The sequence below is a fragment of the Oryzias latipes genome, chromosome 21 (genome assembly GCF_002234675.1).
Source record: "Oryzias latipes chromosome 21, ASM223467v1".
In the NCBI taxonomy this organism is placed as follows: Eukaryota; Metazoa; Chordata; class Actinopteri; order Beloniformes; family Adrianichthyidae; genus Oryzias; species Oryzias latipes.
Window position 1 is genome coordinate 4,851,364 of NC_019879.2, and position 14,042 is coordinate 4,865,405.

At 38.9% G+C, this 14,042-nt stretch overlaps 1 protein-coding gene across 1 annotated transcript in view; it reads right to left on the reverse strand.

Moving 5' to 3' along the window:
• The window catches only part of dirc2 (disrupted in renal carcinoma 2), a 48,851-nt gene that overhangs the window by 19,925 nt on the left and 14,884 nt on the right, over positions 1–14,042 (reverse strand). The window contains exons 4-6 of the mRNA XM_023950460.1: positions 13,183–13,312; positions 7,487–7,595; positions 1,917–1,984 (exon numbers count right to left, since the gene is read on the reverse strand). Coding sequence (XP_023806228.1) covers positions 1,917–1,984; positions 7,487–7,595; positions 13,183–13,312 — 307 coding nt within the window. The remainder of the gene's footprint in view (positions 1–1,916; positions 1,985–7,486; positions 7,596–13,182; positions 13,313–14,042) is intronic.

Consider the following 14,042-nt stretch of genomic DNA (forward strand, 5'->3'; position numbering starts at 1 on the left):
GGGTCTTTTAATGATGATTGTGTAATTGTTTTGCCAAAATAAAAAAACTTTTGTCATTTTCTAGGACATAGTTTCTGCAGAGCAGCAGTAGTTTACAAGAGCTACTATGGGCAGGACTGTTTGCGCGGAGCAATCACTTCCCATCTATTGATCTCCTCTCCAATTAGCTAACAGTCCCTCACAACCCAGACCAACATTAGTGAGCAACATCGGAGCTATCCAGCTGTGCAGTTTTGATCCAGATGCCAGCTTAGGTGAGGAAAACAAAGACGTCCATGGATTTGTCTACAAGAAGATTGATCAGAATGGAGCAGGGAACTGTGGCCCACCCAGCGTATTTTCTAAGTCACAGCTTTTTCCAACTGCATTTTTTCATCTGCTCCTGAGTGAGTCCTAACAATTTGATAATTTAAGCTTAAATTTCTTTATAGATGTGTTCTCTATCATCAGAAAAATGCCACAAGAACATGTTAAAAACACCCAAAACACTAATTTCTTCAGAGTGGGTCTTTAAACATCTCTGTAATCCTTTTTTGCAGATCTCACCAATCGCAAGTTATTTGTACAGTACAACCCCCACAATAAAAAAAGGAACACTGTTTACACACCATTGAACAATGACAACTACCGGTACTTATATCTAATAACTTCGTCGTGTTAGGAGAAGAGGTTAGCCATCCGGATGAGGATGGAGGGTAGCCAGCAGTTGCAGTCAAACAGAGACAAACAGGATAAGAATTCATGAATGTTTACACATCCAGGAAAAGTGTGAACCCCAAATTGACCTCTTTTTCTAGATAGTGGAAAAAAGCAAAGGTACAGCGGGGGAAAAAATCCATAAATACAAGAGGAAAACAAGCAACTTTCAGTTGTGTTCCTTTGGACTTAATTCACACCATTACTACAATGAAATAAAAACCTAAAATGGCCACCAACCGATTTAAACCTTACCAGTTATAATCAGCACATCGTACCAGCAAAAAGCAACGTGAGTAACATTGGACAATTTGAGCAAATGTTGTACAAAACAGAAGGAAAATCAATCCTTCCAGTGATACAACCCACCATCTTTAGTCATCAGCTCTGTTTGCGTATAGTTTCTTCTAGTCCTGCAAACAGCTTCATTGATTAGAAGAAGGAGTTCTTGGCTCATTTTCCTGATTACTACTTTAAGAAAACACAAGCCAGCAAAGATGTGCTGATTGGGCCTCAGCCAGCAGCAGACATATATCCATCAAAGCGGGAATGAATCCCTTTTTCTCAGGCTTTTGCAGACGCTGCACTTTGGTGTAGCAACATGGCATCTGATTCATCAGCAGATGCAAAGGAGTGGTTGCACGAGCATTCATTTCTATTTTTCTATTAATGTGTCCAAATTTTTGATTGGGATCAACCTTCCGCTCGCATTTTATGACATACCTCACCTTAGAAAAACAAAAAAGGTACACAAAAGAACAGCATCCTTTTTTGTCCATCATCACCAAGAATTATTTATGGAATACATCAGACAGCACTACAAAAGCCTTCTATTGTTAATGAAGTGTTACAGTGATTGCTTATTTTCTAATTTGACGCCTCACTGGGTCCAGAGTTTTCACTTGGCTGACTTGTATCAGCTTAATAAACAAACTGAACTCCCATTTACAGCTGTGGATGTAAGGGTCAGCTTATTAGTTGGAAATTAGAACAAGGTGGCAGTAAATTCATGCTCGAGGTATAAAATGATGTTCAGTCTTCACTCGGTGCAGAATCATAATAACATGGATGAGAAGGCAGTGTATGGACTGGTTCAAGGACTATGCAGAGGTCCCCGGCAATCTGCCTGGGTAGTCTTACTGCGCAAAGCAATTTTCCTTTGCTAAGCAGGCACAGTTATCACAATGTAGGGACAGACGGAGGGAGAGAGAAGAAATTACCTAGCCATTGCCACTCCAAACACACATCCACCAATAGTTGACCAGAAGCCAATCCAGCCGGCATCCACCTGTAAAGCAAAAAGAAAAAAGGAAAAGGGTGAGTTAAATGGGAAAGGTAGGAGAGGGTGAGGATGGAGAAAGACAGAGAGCGGGAGCTTGGTGTCTGGAGTCTGCAGGGACCTCTCAGTCATGGCGTCAGGCAAATTGCCAGGCCTGGCAGTAGGGTTGTTGTCCTTTCTCATTTACAGGAATGCCAGCCAACAAATACACCTGGCCTTGAGGTCAGGAGAAAGGATGATATGGCCATGGGCTTGCAGCTAAATCAATAAGAGCTAAAGCCCAGGACATCCCACACACACACACACACACACACACGTACGCAAGACCACACACGTGACACCCTGTTGAAAACATCCGCAAGTGCCAACACACAACCAGCTTCACTCCCTCAGGAAATAACTCGCATCAAATCAGATCCAATCAGGTGGAGGATGATAGAGTCAGGGAGCAGCATCTAATCCTTTTTGCCCAATCATACTTTGCACATGTCAGAAGTCTACAATAAAAAAAGTTAGGAAATAAAGCTATTATTTTTTTTTGTCATGTCAACAACCCAATGGTTGCTGATATGACTTGAGGCAGGATAATGAGACAAAGTGCATCATCTTATCAAAGTAAATGATCAAAACATTAGGATCAAACACACCAACACAGTGTCATTAATTGCAGAGATTTCTTTTTAATCACTAACACAAAGGTTTCTAAAGTGTGTCAATGTCACATCAGACTGTACACCAGTTTAGGAGGCAAATTAGAAACTGCTTTGCCAGACATTATAACTCTTAATTACAAATTGCTTTGTTCCATGAACTGGTGTAGAGTTAATTAACTGTGGTATTCTTAGTGCCTTGGATCCCTTGGAAAGGCCACGTTTCAGGCTTAATCATTTCTGTTTTACTGAAACATTGTTAATAAGCTGGAGATGCTCGGAGTTCAGAGATGAAAAGCCCGCGCAGCAGGCTCTACACATGTTTGTGTTTGCTTCAGTTTTCTTTCCAGTAAATAGAGAAAACCTTTTCTCTCTCTCTGTATAATGGATACTTGCTGTAAGCTTGAGATCCTCCTTCATGGTGGGTTAAAAAAATAATACATGTTTTCCCTTTCGGCTTTTCCCATCAGGGGTCGCCACAGCGAACGAGTCGCATGGTAAACTTGGCAATGTTTTTTTTACGCCGGATGCCCTTCCTGACGCAACCCTCTCAAAGCAACCGGACTTGGGACCGGCACAGAAGTAGAGAAGGGAACAGTGAGCAGCCCGGAGTTGAACCCTGGTTTCATGGACGGAAGGCGCCGCAAACCAGCACGAGCTAAACCAGCTCATAATAGCCCAAAATTTTATGCACACTGTATATGAACTCAACCGGAGTTCACATACTTTTATTGAGGCATCTGGTTTATACCTTGAATAACTTGCACTACAGAAAGGGAATCGAACCTGCAATATTCAGGTCGGAGGTCGACCGCCCTACCGCTGTTCCACGGCCACCCTTTCGAAGAAAAAGGGGGCTAATTTTTCTACACATTTGATAACTACATTGTATGTGAATCACATTGAATAATATCACACTTTATAATCTCTCTCAGATGTGAGGCATTTATCAAGCAACTTTTAATAAAATGAGCCGAAACCTCATTTAAAAGTGTGAAAAGACAAGTTTTGCTTTGGTGAAATCCCATCCTCTCCTGCTGTGTAATTCATCTGCCAGAAGATCCTTTCCTGCTCCTGCCCCTCTGCTCATCGTTTGCTAGCAGCTCTGGTGTGTTTCCAAGTCATTTTGGTGAGGTGAAGTAGCAGCCTGGAGAAGTAATTGGCAGATAAGCAACCGAACCTTTTGCTATCAATTTAAAAAGCTCTACTAAATGCCAGCTCTACAGCAAACAAATATTTTACTCTCATTAAAATGTTTACTAGGCCTTAAGCCTAATAATTGGCCCTGAGCATATGGAGGGCGTACCTATGAGTGATCATGGCTGCAGACGATTTCATTTTCCAGAATATTGACTGCTTGCAAAGCATCATCTATAAACCGGATGATTAACCAGCCAGCAGAGAAAATTCTTTCTGCACTGTACAGTTTTTCATGGAGATAAAGATTTTCCTTCAGCCAAAGCAGATTCTGGCTGTCTTTGATAAAGAGGCACCTTTTAAACACAGCTTTGTTTGACACACTGAGCTTTGGGAGTGGAGACAACCAAATATGCAGAAAGACGATCCGTTGTCAGGTGGACAAGTGTAGAGGAAGAGATTTACAAGCAGGCAACATATATAAATATTAGTCCTTCCTGGTGACAATGCAGTCATTAAACATGTGCCATGTTCTAAAACACAACATAGAAAAACATCTGAAAAAAGATGATATTTAAAGGGCACAGAATAGAATATGAAATACTTTGGAAAACGTACCCAGGTTTTCTAAGTATATATAAGAATAGAAAAGAACGAATGAGACTAGAATAGAATGGAAAATACTTCTGAAAACAACCAAATTTGAGTCGTGAGAATAGAATAGAATGGACTACATCAGAGTAGACAAGAGTAAAATAGAATAGAATGGACTATATCAGAGTAGACAACAGTAAAATAGAATAGAATGGACTATATCAGAGTAGACAAGAGAAGAATAGAATAGAATGGACTATATCAGAGTAGAAAAGAGTAGAATAGAATAGAATGGACTATATCAGAGTAGAGTAGAGTATAATAGAATAGAATGGAATATATCAGAGTAGACAAGAGTAGAGAAGAATAGAACAGAATGGAATATATCAGAGTAGACAAGAGTAAAATAGAATAGAGTAGAATAGAATATAATTGACTAGAGTAGACAAGACTATTATAGAATATAATGGTCTACACTAGAATAGAATATAATAAAATAGAGCGGACTAGATTAGATAAGAATAGACTACAATAGATGAGAACTGTATAAAACGGACTAGAATAGAATAGACTATAGTAGACAAGAATGGACTAATTAGAATAGAAATGAATAGAATAGAATGTAACAGACTAGACTATAATATAATTGAACTGACTAGACTGGACTAGAATAGACTAGAATAGAATAGAATTGAACGGACTAGACTAGACTAGAAAAGAGTATAATAGAACGGACTAGAATAGAATTGAACGGACTAGACTTGAGTAGAATAGACTAGAATTGAACAGAGTAGACTAGACTAGAACGGACTACACTAGACTAGAATAGAGTAGAAAATACTTTTGAAAACAGCCCAGTTTAACTTATGAAAATATAACAGAATGACCTAGACTAGACTGCCCCCCCCGAACATAATAATTAAATAAAGCAGTCTTTTTTTGTTTTGTTCATTGTTAGGAAACAGAATAAAATAGACTGGACTAGACTACACTAGTATAGAACGAAAATAAATTTGAAAGCAACCTAATTTGAGTTATGAGAATAGAATGGAATAGAATAGAATAACATAGAATAGAATAGAATGTACCCTATCATTCCTGTGAGGAAGCCTCTTATGTAAAAGCAGCCAATCAACAAAAATGAAAAAATCACAGCAGTAAACAAAAATATAGTTATAATATCTAATACACATAGGAAGTTCACAATTCAGTTTTAATAAATATCAGTTTTTAAATTTCCATTCAAACCTAATTTTATTTGGCTATTTTAAAAAAACAACTTTTCAAATAACTGAAAAATTAAAAAATTTCAGTAACAAAATAATGACTTCTTACAATAAAAACTAAATGAGAGTAATAGTTTGCCTGAAATTACATTCAAAAAATGCTCTAAAGGAAAACTGATTATAGAGTTGAAGTAAAGACTGATTATGATGTTGGCTCCGTGATTCTTTTTACACCCAGCCTAATAAGTTAACATCAGAAATAATTCATATGTCAATTTAGTGTTTAGAGTTTATTACCACTAATGAATGATAATCAAAGATGAAGCTCCTCTACAGCATCAAAAAACTTAGAGGAACATCTGGAACTTCTGCTGCTTTAAAAAATCATTTTCTATGATTAGCAAAGCGGTGATGCACTAGCTCACACATGCCAATCTATAATAAGTTTGAAAAACTTCACCAGCCTTGAACCTCATCGATTCATTTTAAGGTCAGGTAAAAAAATAAATAAACACACTTGTTGTGCCTGATCGTCTTTTTTTCTTTATCAGCATCTGTCTCTCCGCTGCTTTTAGATCTGACAGAGTTGTAGAAATCAGATAAAAAATAGAATTAGTTGTCTGTGTTATTGAATTTGTGGGTGCACAGCGGGCTTCAGCACAAATCAGTCACAGAAGTTTCTGCTTTTTCTCCATTTTCTCAGCTTTCTCTGTCACAGAACAAAGAAATTTTCCTGAGATTTTCTGCTATATCTGCACCTTACTGGGAACAGGTGAATGATGGGAAATTGGTCTCAAATTGCTGCAAGCAAGAATTTGGGCATTACCTTTAATATTTGTGAAGGTCTGAATTATTGTAAGCTTATTTACAATAACAATAAATTAATACATTTGATTTAAAGAGGATTACTTATTCACATGCCTTAAAAGTGGCGATTACAAAAAAAAGAAACTCCCACCATTCTTGTTAATCTTTACACCAGCACTGTTCAGCTGCTACTTCGGAAAAGAATCTCAGTTTTCTCTTTTTAAATCTAGCAGACTTGACAACAGGAAACTGCCAGCTATTCTGATGTTTCACCCCCAAACCTGCACAGCAGGAACATCTCTCATCAATTTGTTAATTTTTCCCCCAAAAAAGCAAAACCACAGGAGGTATGCTCATAAAGAGATGAAATCGATTGTACTCTTTGCAAAATGTGGACCAAAAGGACAGAATTGTAGAAGAAAATAGAAAAGTAATAGAACACACAATTGAATGGGCTGCTTTTGTCTGGTTTGTGGTCTTCAAGATTCCATTTGGATGGATGAGTTCATGAAGAAACATCTGTAATATTTCAGACTAGCGTTCACTTGCTTTGCTTGCCTCTTAAGACGTGCGAAAGAACCGGCCTCCTTTTTTTTTATAATAGACAATTTACCCTTCAATATAAAACCGCATCGATCTTAGTGTTTCTCTGCTGATTACAGATGCGAAAAGGCTTTGCAAAGTGCAGGACAGACCGAAGTTTCAGAGTTTGACTTTTAAGGTGGAGATGCACAACAGGAAATATACAGTATAAAAAAAATGTAATTATTACATTAATCGGTTTCTAAACTGAAAATCAGAGTGGAAAAAGATAGAAGCCTAAGCCTAAATGTGTCACTTGGCCATCACGATAAAGTATAGGTTTTCCTGTACCGCGTCATCAGAAGCCTTTTTCATTTCCTCAGTTAACCATGAATGATTCCTTCCATTCAAAATACATCAACAGAGAAGGATTTGGATCCTTGATGGATCCATCATGGATCCATCATGGATCCATGATGGATCCATCATGGATCCATGATGGATCCATCATGGATCCATGATGCTCCCACATGTATTCTTGCCGACACTGCGGTGTGTGTATACTTCAGGCTCACCTGGCTGACTTTAGCTGGGGTAAGAACCATATCAAGGACTCCCGTCCAGCCGGCGATCACTCCCGTCGGGACAGCATACGCCAGAGCGACCATCAGGAACCGCAGGTTGCTAAAGAAATCACAATCAGCATTGCATCAGCAAACCTAAAGAAGTCTAAAAAGCCGATGTGTTCAAGTCTTCAACTGAAGCACAGCATATTAAACCTCTTATTTCTTAACATAATGGGTATGTAATTTCACAAAACACATCATTTGTTTATTAATGGTGTTTAACAAACATTTTGGCTATTTTGTGAAATAAATTTCAACCAGGTCCATGCACACAAACATTAAAAGAGAGAAAAAGACTTCCTTTTTACAGACAGCACTTGAACCGGAGTTCACCTTTCCAAGACAGCAAGTACCAACTTAACCCAGAAGGTGACTGTATCTGTAATCTAAGACAGACTGGATATCCAGATAAGACCAGCCTCAATCAAAAGACTCTGTTTTATTCTTTTTAGCTCAAATCCCGTTTATTTTCTGCTGAAACACATTGTAAATTGTGTATACTTATGAAGCACTTTTCTACCTTTGCTACCTTTGCTACACGCATTTACTACGTAGAGCTATGTGGAGTTCAGGGTCTTACTCAAGAACAATTTGACCCTTGGTCAGTCAAAGCGGGAACTGAACCTGCAACTTTACGGTCAGGGGTCAACCCATCGATTTCTGATGTTGGTCAATTATTACAATAACAAATGATTATTTAGTGTCTATTAATCGTAGATCTCCAAAGTCAGTTCCTTAGAAGAACAAAACTCTGGTGCGACCACACCCACCCAACACCCCTGTGATGCAAGAGGATCTGGTTGCAGGCGACATGGCGGCAAGACATTGGTAGCTTTTTTCACCCGGGTTCAAGTGTTAAAACTCAAACACCGGGGGTGTCTCTGTCAAAGCCTACTTTGCTCTGACCGTAACTTCTTACGCAATCAACGTGAATCCGATGATCGGGAGAGGAAAGAGGATTAAAGCCAGTAAGGAAATATTTAAAGCAGCTTTTCCCCAATACGCATATAGTGTTAGATACCATCGCAAAGCCGTTCTTCTCTGCAACAGAATAAGCGGATTCACGTTGATCGCGTTCTGGGTTGAAAAGTTACGGTGACAAAATATAAACACTGGACCCAAATCTCAGGTGTAACAGTTTTACCAATCTGAACACGTGTGCGTATTTCCTTTCTGAAACGAATAAAATGATTACCCATTTGTCCCCGTTTTAAGCTCTCGTTGCACGCTGAACCCTTAATTCACATGAAAAAGTTTTTAAAAAAGGTGCCACAATACTGGAAATTTGTAGAATTTCCGTTTCCCGGCTAATGATGTTCTGCCGCCATCTTGTCTCTTCTTTGTTTGAACCATCCGATTGCAGGAATGTGTGTGTCCAACATGCAACTGCATCAGATACAAGTCTTCAAATATCTCAAATAATTGGAGAAAAAAGGTCTCAACTAATTTCATTTAACAAAACCTGGATCATTATTGAATAGTCACTTGCAATTCATCACATCTGTAGCTACAAAGGTTTAGAGGTGAAGGAGAAGGGAACAAATAATCAGTGTTACGATGAAACTCTGTTAAATTACTTGTCATACCAAATTAAACTTTTTGATTAAATGAATCAAACGACATTTCCTAGTTCTTATGTTGATCCACAGATTTATTTACAGTCCAAGCTCAAAGTCGACTGCATAAAGCGAAAAAAGGCAAACACTTAATTACGTTGTCAATTTACATCCTTTATGCAATTAAGGGGCTTTCCTCTTTAATTTAAATATCATCTCCCCATCTGAAGACATCCAGATGCAATCAGCTGTAACACTCATGCTAATCATGTGCAGAAGCAGGTGTACTGATTTCATATCAGAGCCGCCTCCTCCGCCCACGATGGGCGATAGAAACAACAAACTAAGCAGTCAGTGATTGTTTTCTCTTCCTTATACTTCGGCAAACCGCTCAGCTTTTGGACTTTTGTTTTCATCTTTTTGTTCAGGGAGAAATTTGGTAGCTTTGTGCGTCTGGTAAACTTTAAACCAGTAACACGCAAACATTTCAGTTGAAAACACATCCAAACAATCTAAGGAGGTAAAGTCCTAAAACACAGACCTTTTGGTATTTTGAAAGCATTGTTGTGAAATTCATGCACGCCCTTTCCTTTTGTTGATACCGGTGCATTTTGGACAATAAGTGGTTTATTTGCTTTGCCCTTTGACTCCGTCGACATACAAACACATCCTGTCTGTTTGCAACAGATGAGCTTTACAAAGCAGGGTTAGGGTTAGGGTTAGCTAAAATGTTTTTATCTCATCATCCTTTTTAATTAACCCTCCAGCAATTAAATCAATAATCAAGCATCTTTGTCCTTAAAAATCCCCTCAACACTATAACGCAAGCGACATTGAAAGAAGATAAAAAAAACTGGAAAAAAACGTTACCAGAAATTAAAAAAGGCAAAGTTTAATTGTGTATTGCGTTCACACTTCCTCCTGTGCATAGATAAGGATAGAAATCTGTCTGATCTTGTCAAATTGATCAGAGCACAGCCTTTATTCCAAGATTCAACTATATTAATAATGGATTAGATTTCTCTGCGATTTTCCAGATGCTCAAAGCTCTTACAATGTGTCCATTATTCTGTCACTCCTCTATCATACTTGGTGATGGGAAGCTACTGATGTTGCCGCGGCTACATCAGAACGACAGAGGCGTGGCTGCCAGTGAGCGCCTACGGCCCGCTCTGACCATCAGTGGGACATTTCTAGGCATTCATGCACCAGTGGGGCAACGCTGGGGGCAGCCAGTGTGGGGCAGGGAATGACCCGCCCTGCTCACCCACCTGAGCCTCTGCCGCGTTACAACAAAACAAACAATACTTTCATTAGAATCATAAAAGTTAAAGGTATTTTAAACAATAGAATTGAAACTCTAAAGCAGTTGGGGGGAATTAGAAAATACATTTTACATGGCTAAAGGTAAATCTATTTTTAAACAATTTTATATAACTGATTTCAAAAATCTATCTTGGATTTTTTTTTCTTGTAAAAGCTGTAATTTCTCTTTGTTTAGTAATATTTGCAGCTGATCACATATTTTCATGGAAAAGAAAGGGTTTAAACTTGTTCTCTAAGTTTTTCATAAATTAATGAGTCTTTATAATTACTCTTTGCTACTTTGCTACTTTGTTTTTCGTACTTTCCAACTGCTATTTTTCTTGTTTTTGGCTGCTGTGACAACCCAATTTCCCCCCGGGGATCAATAAAGTCCTATCTTATCTTATTTTATCTTACCTTATCTTAATGATTGTTGTTATACATTTTTGAGTGTATTTTTGGCTACCGGTATTTATTATCTATCAGCTGTATCTAGTAATAAGGTACTACAAGGTAATAGGTAATTTCCCCTTTGGTGAATCAATACCGTTCTATTCTATTCTATTCTATTCTATTCTATTCTATTCTATTCTATTCTATTCTATTCTATTCTATTCTATTCTATGTCATGGATTTGAGCTCATTCTCCAAGCATTAGAGACCTTAAAATGTTTAAGTACTAAATCCTCTCTGTATGTCTTGAAAAAAAGTTTAAAGAATGTTTAATATCAAATATTAAAAAGATGAAAACAATGACATTAGAACAAAGCTACAGTTACAAGCTGTTTCTCTGCTTGTTCCTTAACAATATAAGATCTAGTTGGAAAAAAATTTGTATGTTTGGGTTTTGTTTTATTTTTTGGCACGGGAGGTCAAGGGTCTTGAAGGTCTTATCAGGACAACATGTAAGTTCTGCAGCACATGATGGACCATCCACACTTCTAATCAGACAATTGTGGCAGCAGCAGATGTGAGCAGCTGGAAGCTCTCATCAAACTGCAGATCAGTAGCCAGCACTCAGATCCTGACAGACTTAATGGATTAGAAGACTCATCAATGGATGGAGATCGGGCAAAGCGGTGGATTTGACACGTTGTTTTGTAACGCCTTACAGCCTTCCTCTGAAATGGACCGATTAGGTGTCATTCAGTCATGAGAAGATTCTCCATCCTTCTTAAAAGGCATTTATTTCAGAGGCAGAGGATCAGCGTTTCTCAAACTTAATAAAAACTCCCTTTTAGTCAAATGCAGAAAAGTTTATCACTAACGTCCTTGGACGACACAAGTACTTATCAGCTGAGTTCAGAGAAGGGGTTTGTATCCCATGCAGACATGTTCAAGTTCTAGATCTTGTTGAAAAATGAACACTTTTAAATGTATTTTGCGCAGCTATAAGGCTACTAAACATTACCCCTTCACAGATTTATCAATTGTCTTAGAACTTTTATATTTTTGAGGTTAAACTCTAATTGCATAGGTTTTCCATACATCCAGAAGTCAATGTGCCTTACTTTTTTTTTTTTAGATGTTTGAAAATACTTAAATATCTGATCTGATCAAAGGACTAGAAAGCAAAGTTTGAGATGCTGCCAGGAATAATGAACAAACACAGAAAGGTTTTAAGCTGCTCCAATGTGCTAAGGAGCTAATTTCGCTTCAATAAAATCATTTAGTCAGACTGTTGTAAGAGTTTCCGTGCGGTATAAAGCTGACAAAGAACCCTCCCTCCTCCATTTGCATGTGTTTGTCACTGCAGACAAAATATAAATGCGGCTCAAACGGGTCACTGGAAGGCTGCCTATCACCAGTGGAGCAGAGACCCTCTCAGCTAGATAGGCTGGTTGACTTGGTCAGACGTGCACATGTGGGTGTATCTGTCCAGAACTAAGTATTGGGTTTATATCTGATTGAACTTTGTCAGTCAGTCCCATAAAAATCTGATGGAAATTAAGCCTTTCTGAGCAGGCAAGGGAAAAAAAGGCTTCCAGGAAGCCCGGCACCACGGTGGAGCTATCTTTTCCTGTGAATATAGCCAGCTAAGCTGAACCAAATCCCTAGTTGCAACTGCCCAGCTTTTCTTCGTCGGCCTTTATTCCCTTGCCACTGCCACAGGCCTCATTCCTTCACAAGCCAGGCAAAAGGCAGAGCACACACTTCACGGGCAATTCTGTTTGCCTGAAGCCCAGAGAATAAATATGGCCTTGATGGAAAGTGCGAAGGCGTGCAGAGATGGGAGTCGCAGGATTATAATAAGTGTGAGTCAATTTTAAGCTTTTTCTCTTGAGACTTTCTCCTCAGGGAGAAAAAGACAAACAACAAATTCCCCCAACGTCCAAGACCTTGTCATAACAGACCATCGTTCTACCTCTGACCACAAGCAGACGAGTCTCCCGAGAATGTCTTCCTAACCCACGCTGCCAGTGGGAATGCGGGAGTCGATGCCCTCAATAGAAAGCAGTGTATTGAAGCTTTGTAATTAATCTGGGGGGGGCACTGGGTTTCTTTGATTACAACCCAAGCAGATGGTGAGTGGCAGACCCCTTCATTAAGATTCCATGTCCTTCCGCGGTGCAAGACTCTGTCACTTTAACTTTCTGAGACAGAAGGCAACCACTGCATCAGCAAACTCTGGAAGCTGCACCGATCAGTGCATTTCAGGTGGCTGCATAAAACACTTGCTTAAACACGTCAGTACTCGGCCATGTTGTAAATGTTTTTGGGAGAGGAACCCCCCACCCCAACCGCACAGTGCAGTCTCATTTGTGGAGGGTTTGTGGTTCTTACCTCAGAAGTCTGCAGATGCTGCTCCTGTAACTCAGTCTCTGGCTTGCAGCCGCCACACTTGGGGGGATCGGGGGCCATGATGGGAAGAAGAAGAAGATTGCTGTGAAAAGCACCCCAACGGCAGCCAGTTCTGCAAAAGCACAAAAGCATACAGAGAAAAAAAGGAGATAAATGGATTTATCTACTTTTGTACTGTAGTAAAACAATCGGCGACTTTTAAAAAGGAACACTTTCATATCTTTTAAGACCAACTGTTTTTTTTGTGTTTTGAACCTGTTCTTGTGACATTTTTCTGATGGTGGAGGACATATAAAAAGTAAAATTAAGATTGAAATTGCCTTTTTGAGTATTTCTTTATGCAAAGAATCAGGGGCAAATGAAAAAAAAAATATTTGAAATTACTCTGGGCACGCTCCATTGTGATGCATCCACTTGTAGACGATTTAGATCGTCTACAAGTGGATCGTCTAAAACTGCGCGTATGGATAGTTCAGATGTTGCTCACCATTGTTGTTGCTCCGGTAATGTTAGGTTGTGGTTGGAAGAGAGTGCTTAAACAGATAGGTGACAGGAAGTGACAGGTGAATTTCTAATAAAATCCTACCGCTCTGCAGAAACTATGTCTAAGAAAACAACATGTTTTCTTAATTTGGGCTAAAACAGCAGAGTTGGTTGAATGCTATAAAAGCATTAAACCCATTGTTTTCCTGTTTCTCTTTCTTTATTATAGTGTCTTCCACCTTTTTTTGCCTCTTAACTCAATTGACCATTTTTCAGCCACTTTAAGCATTCATTAATTCAAATGTTCAGCTCTTTCAGATTTTTCCTGCAATGACTTCTGGTCCTTCAAATCCTTGAAC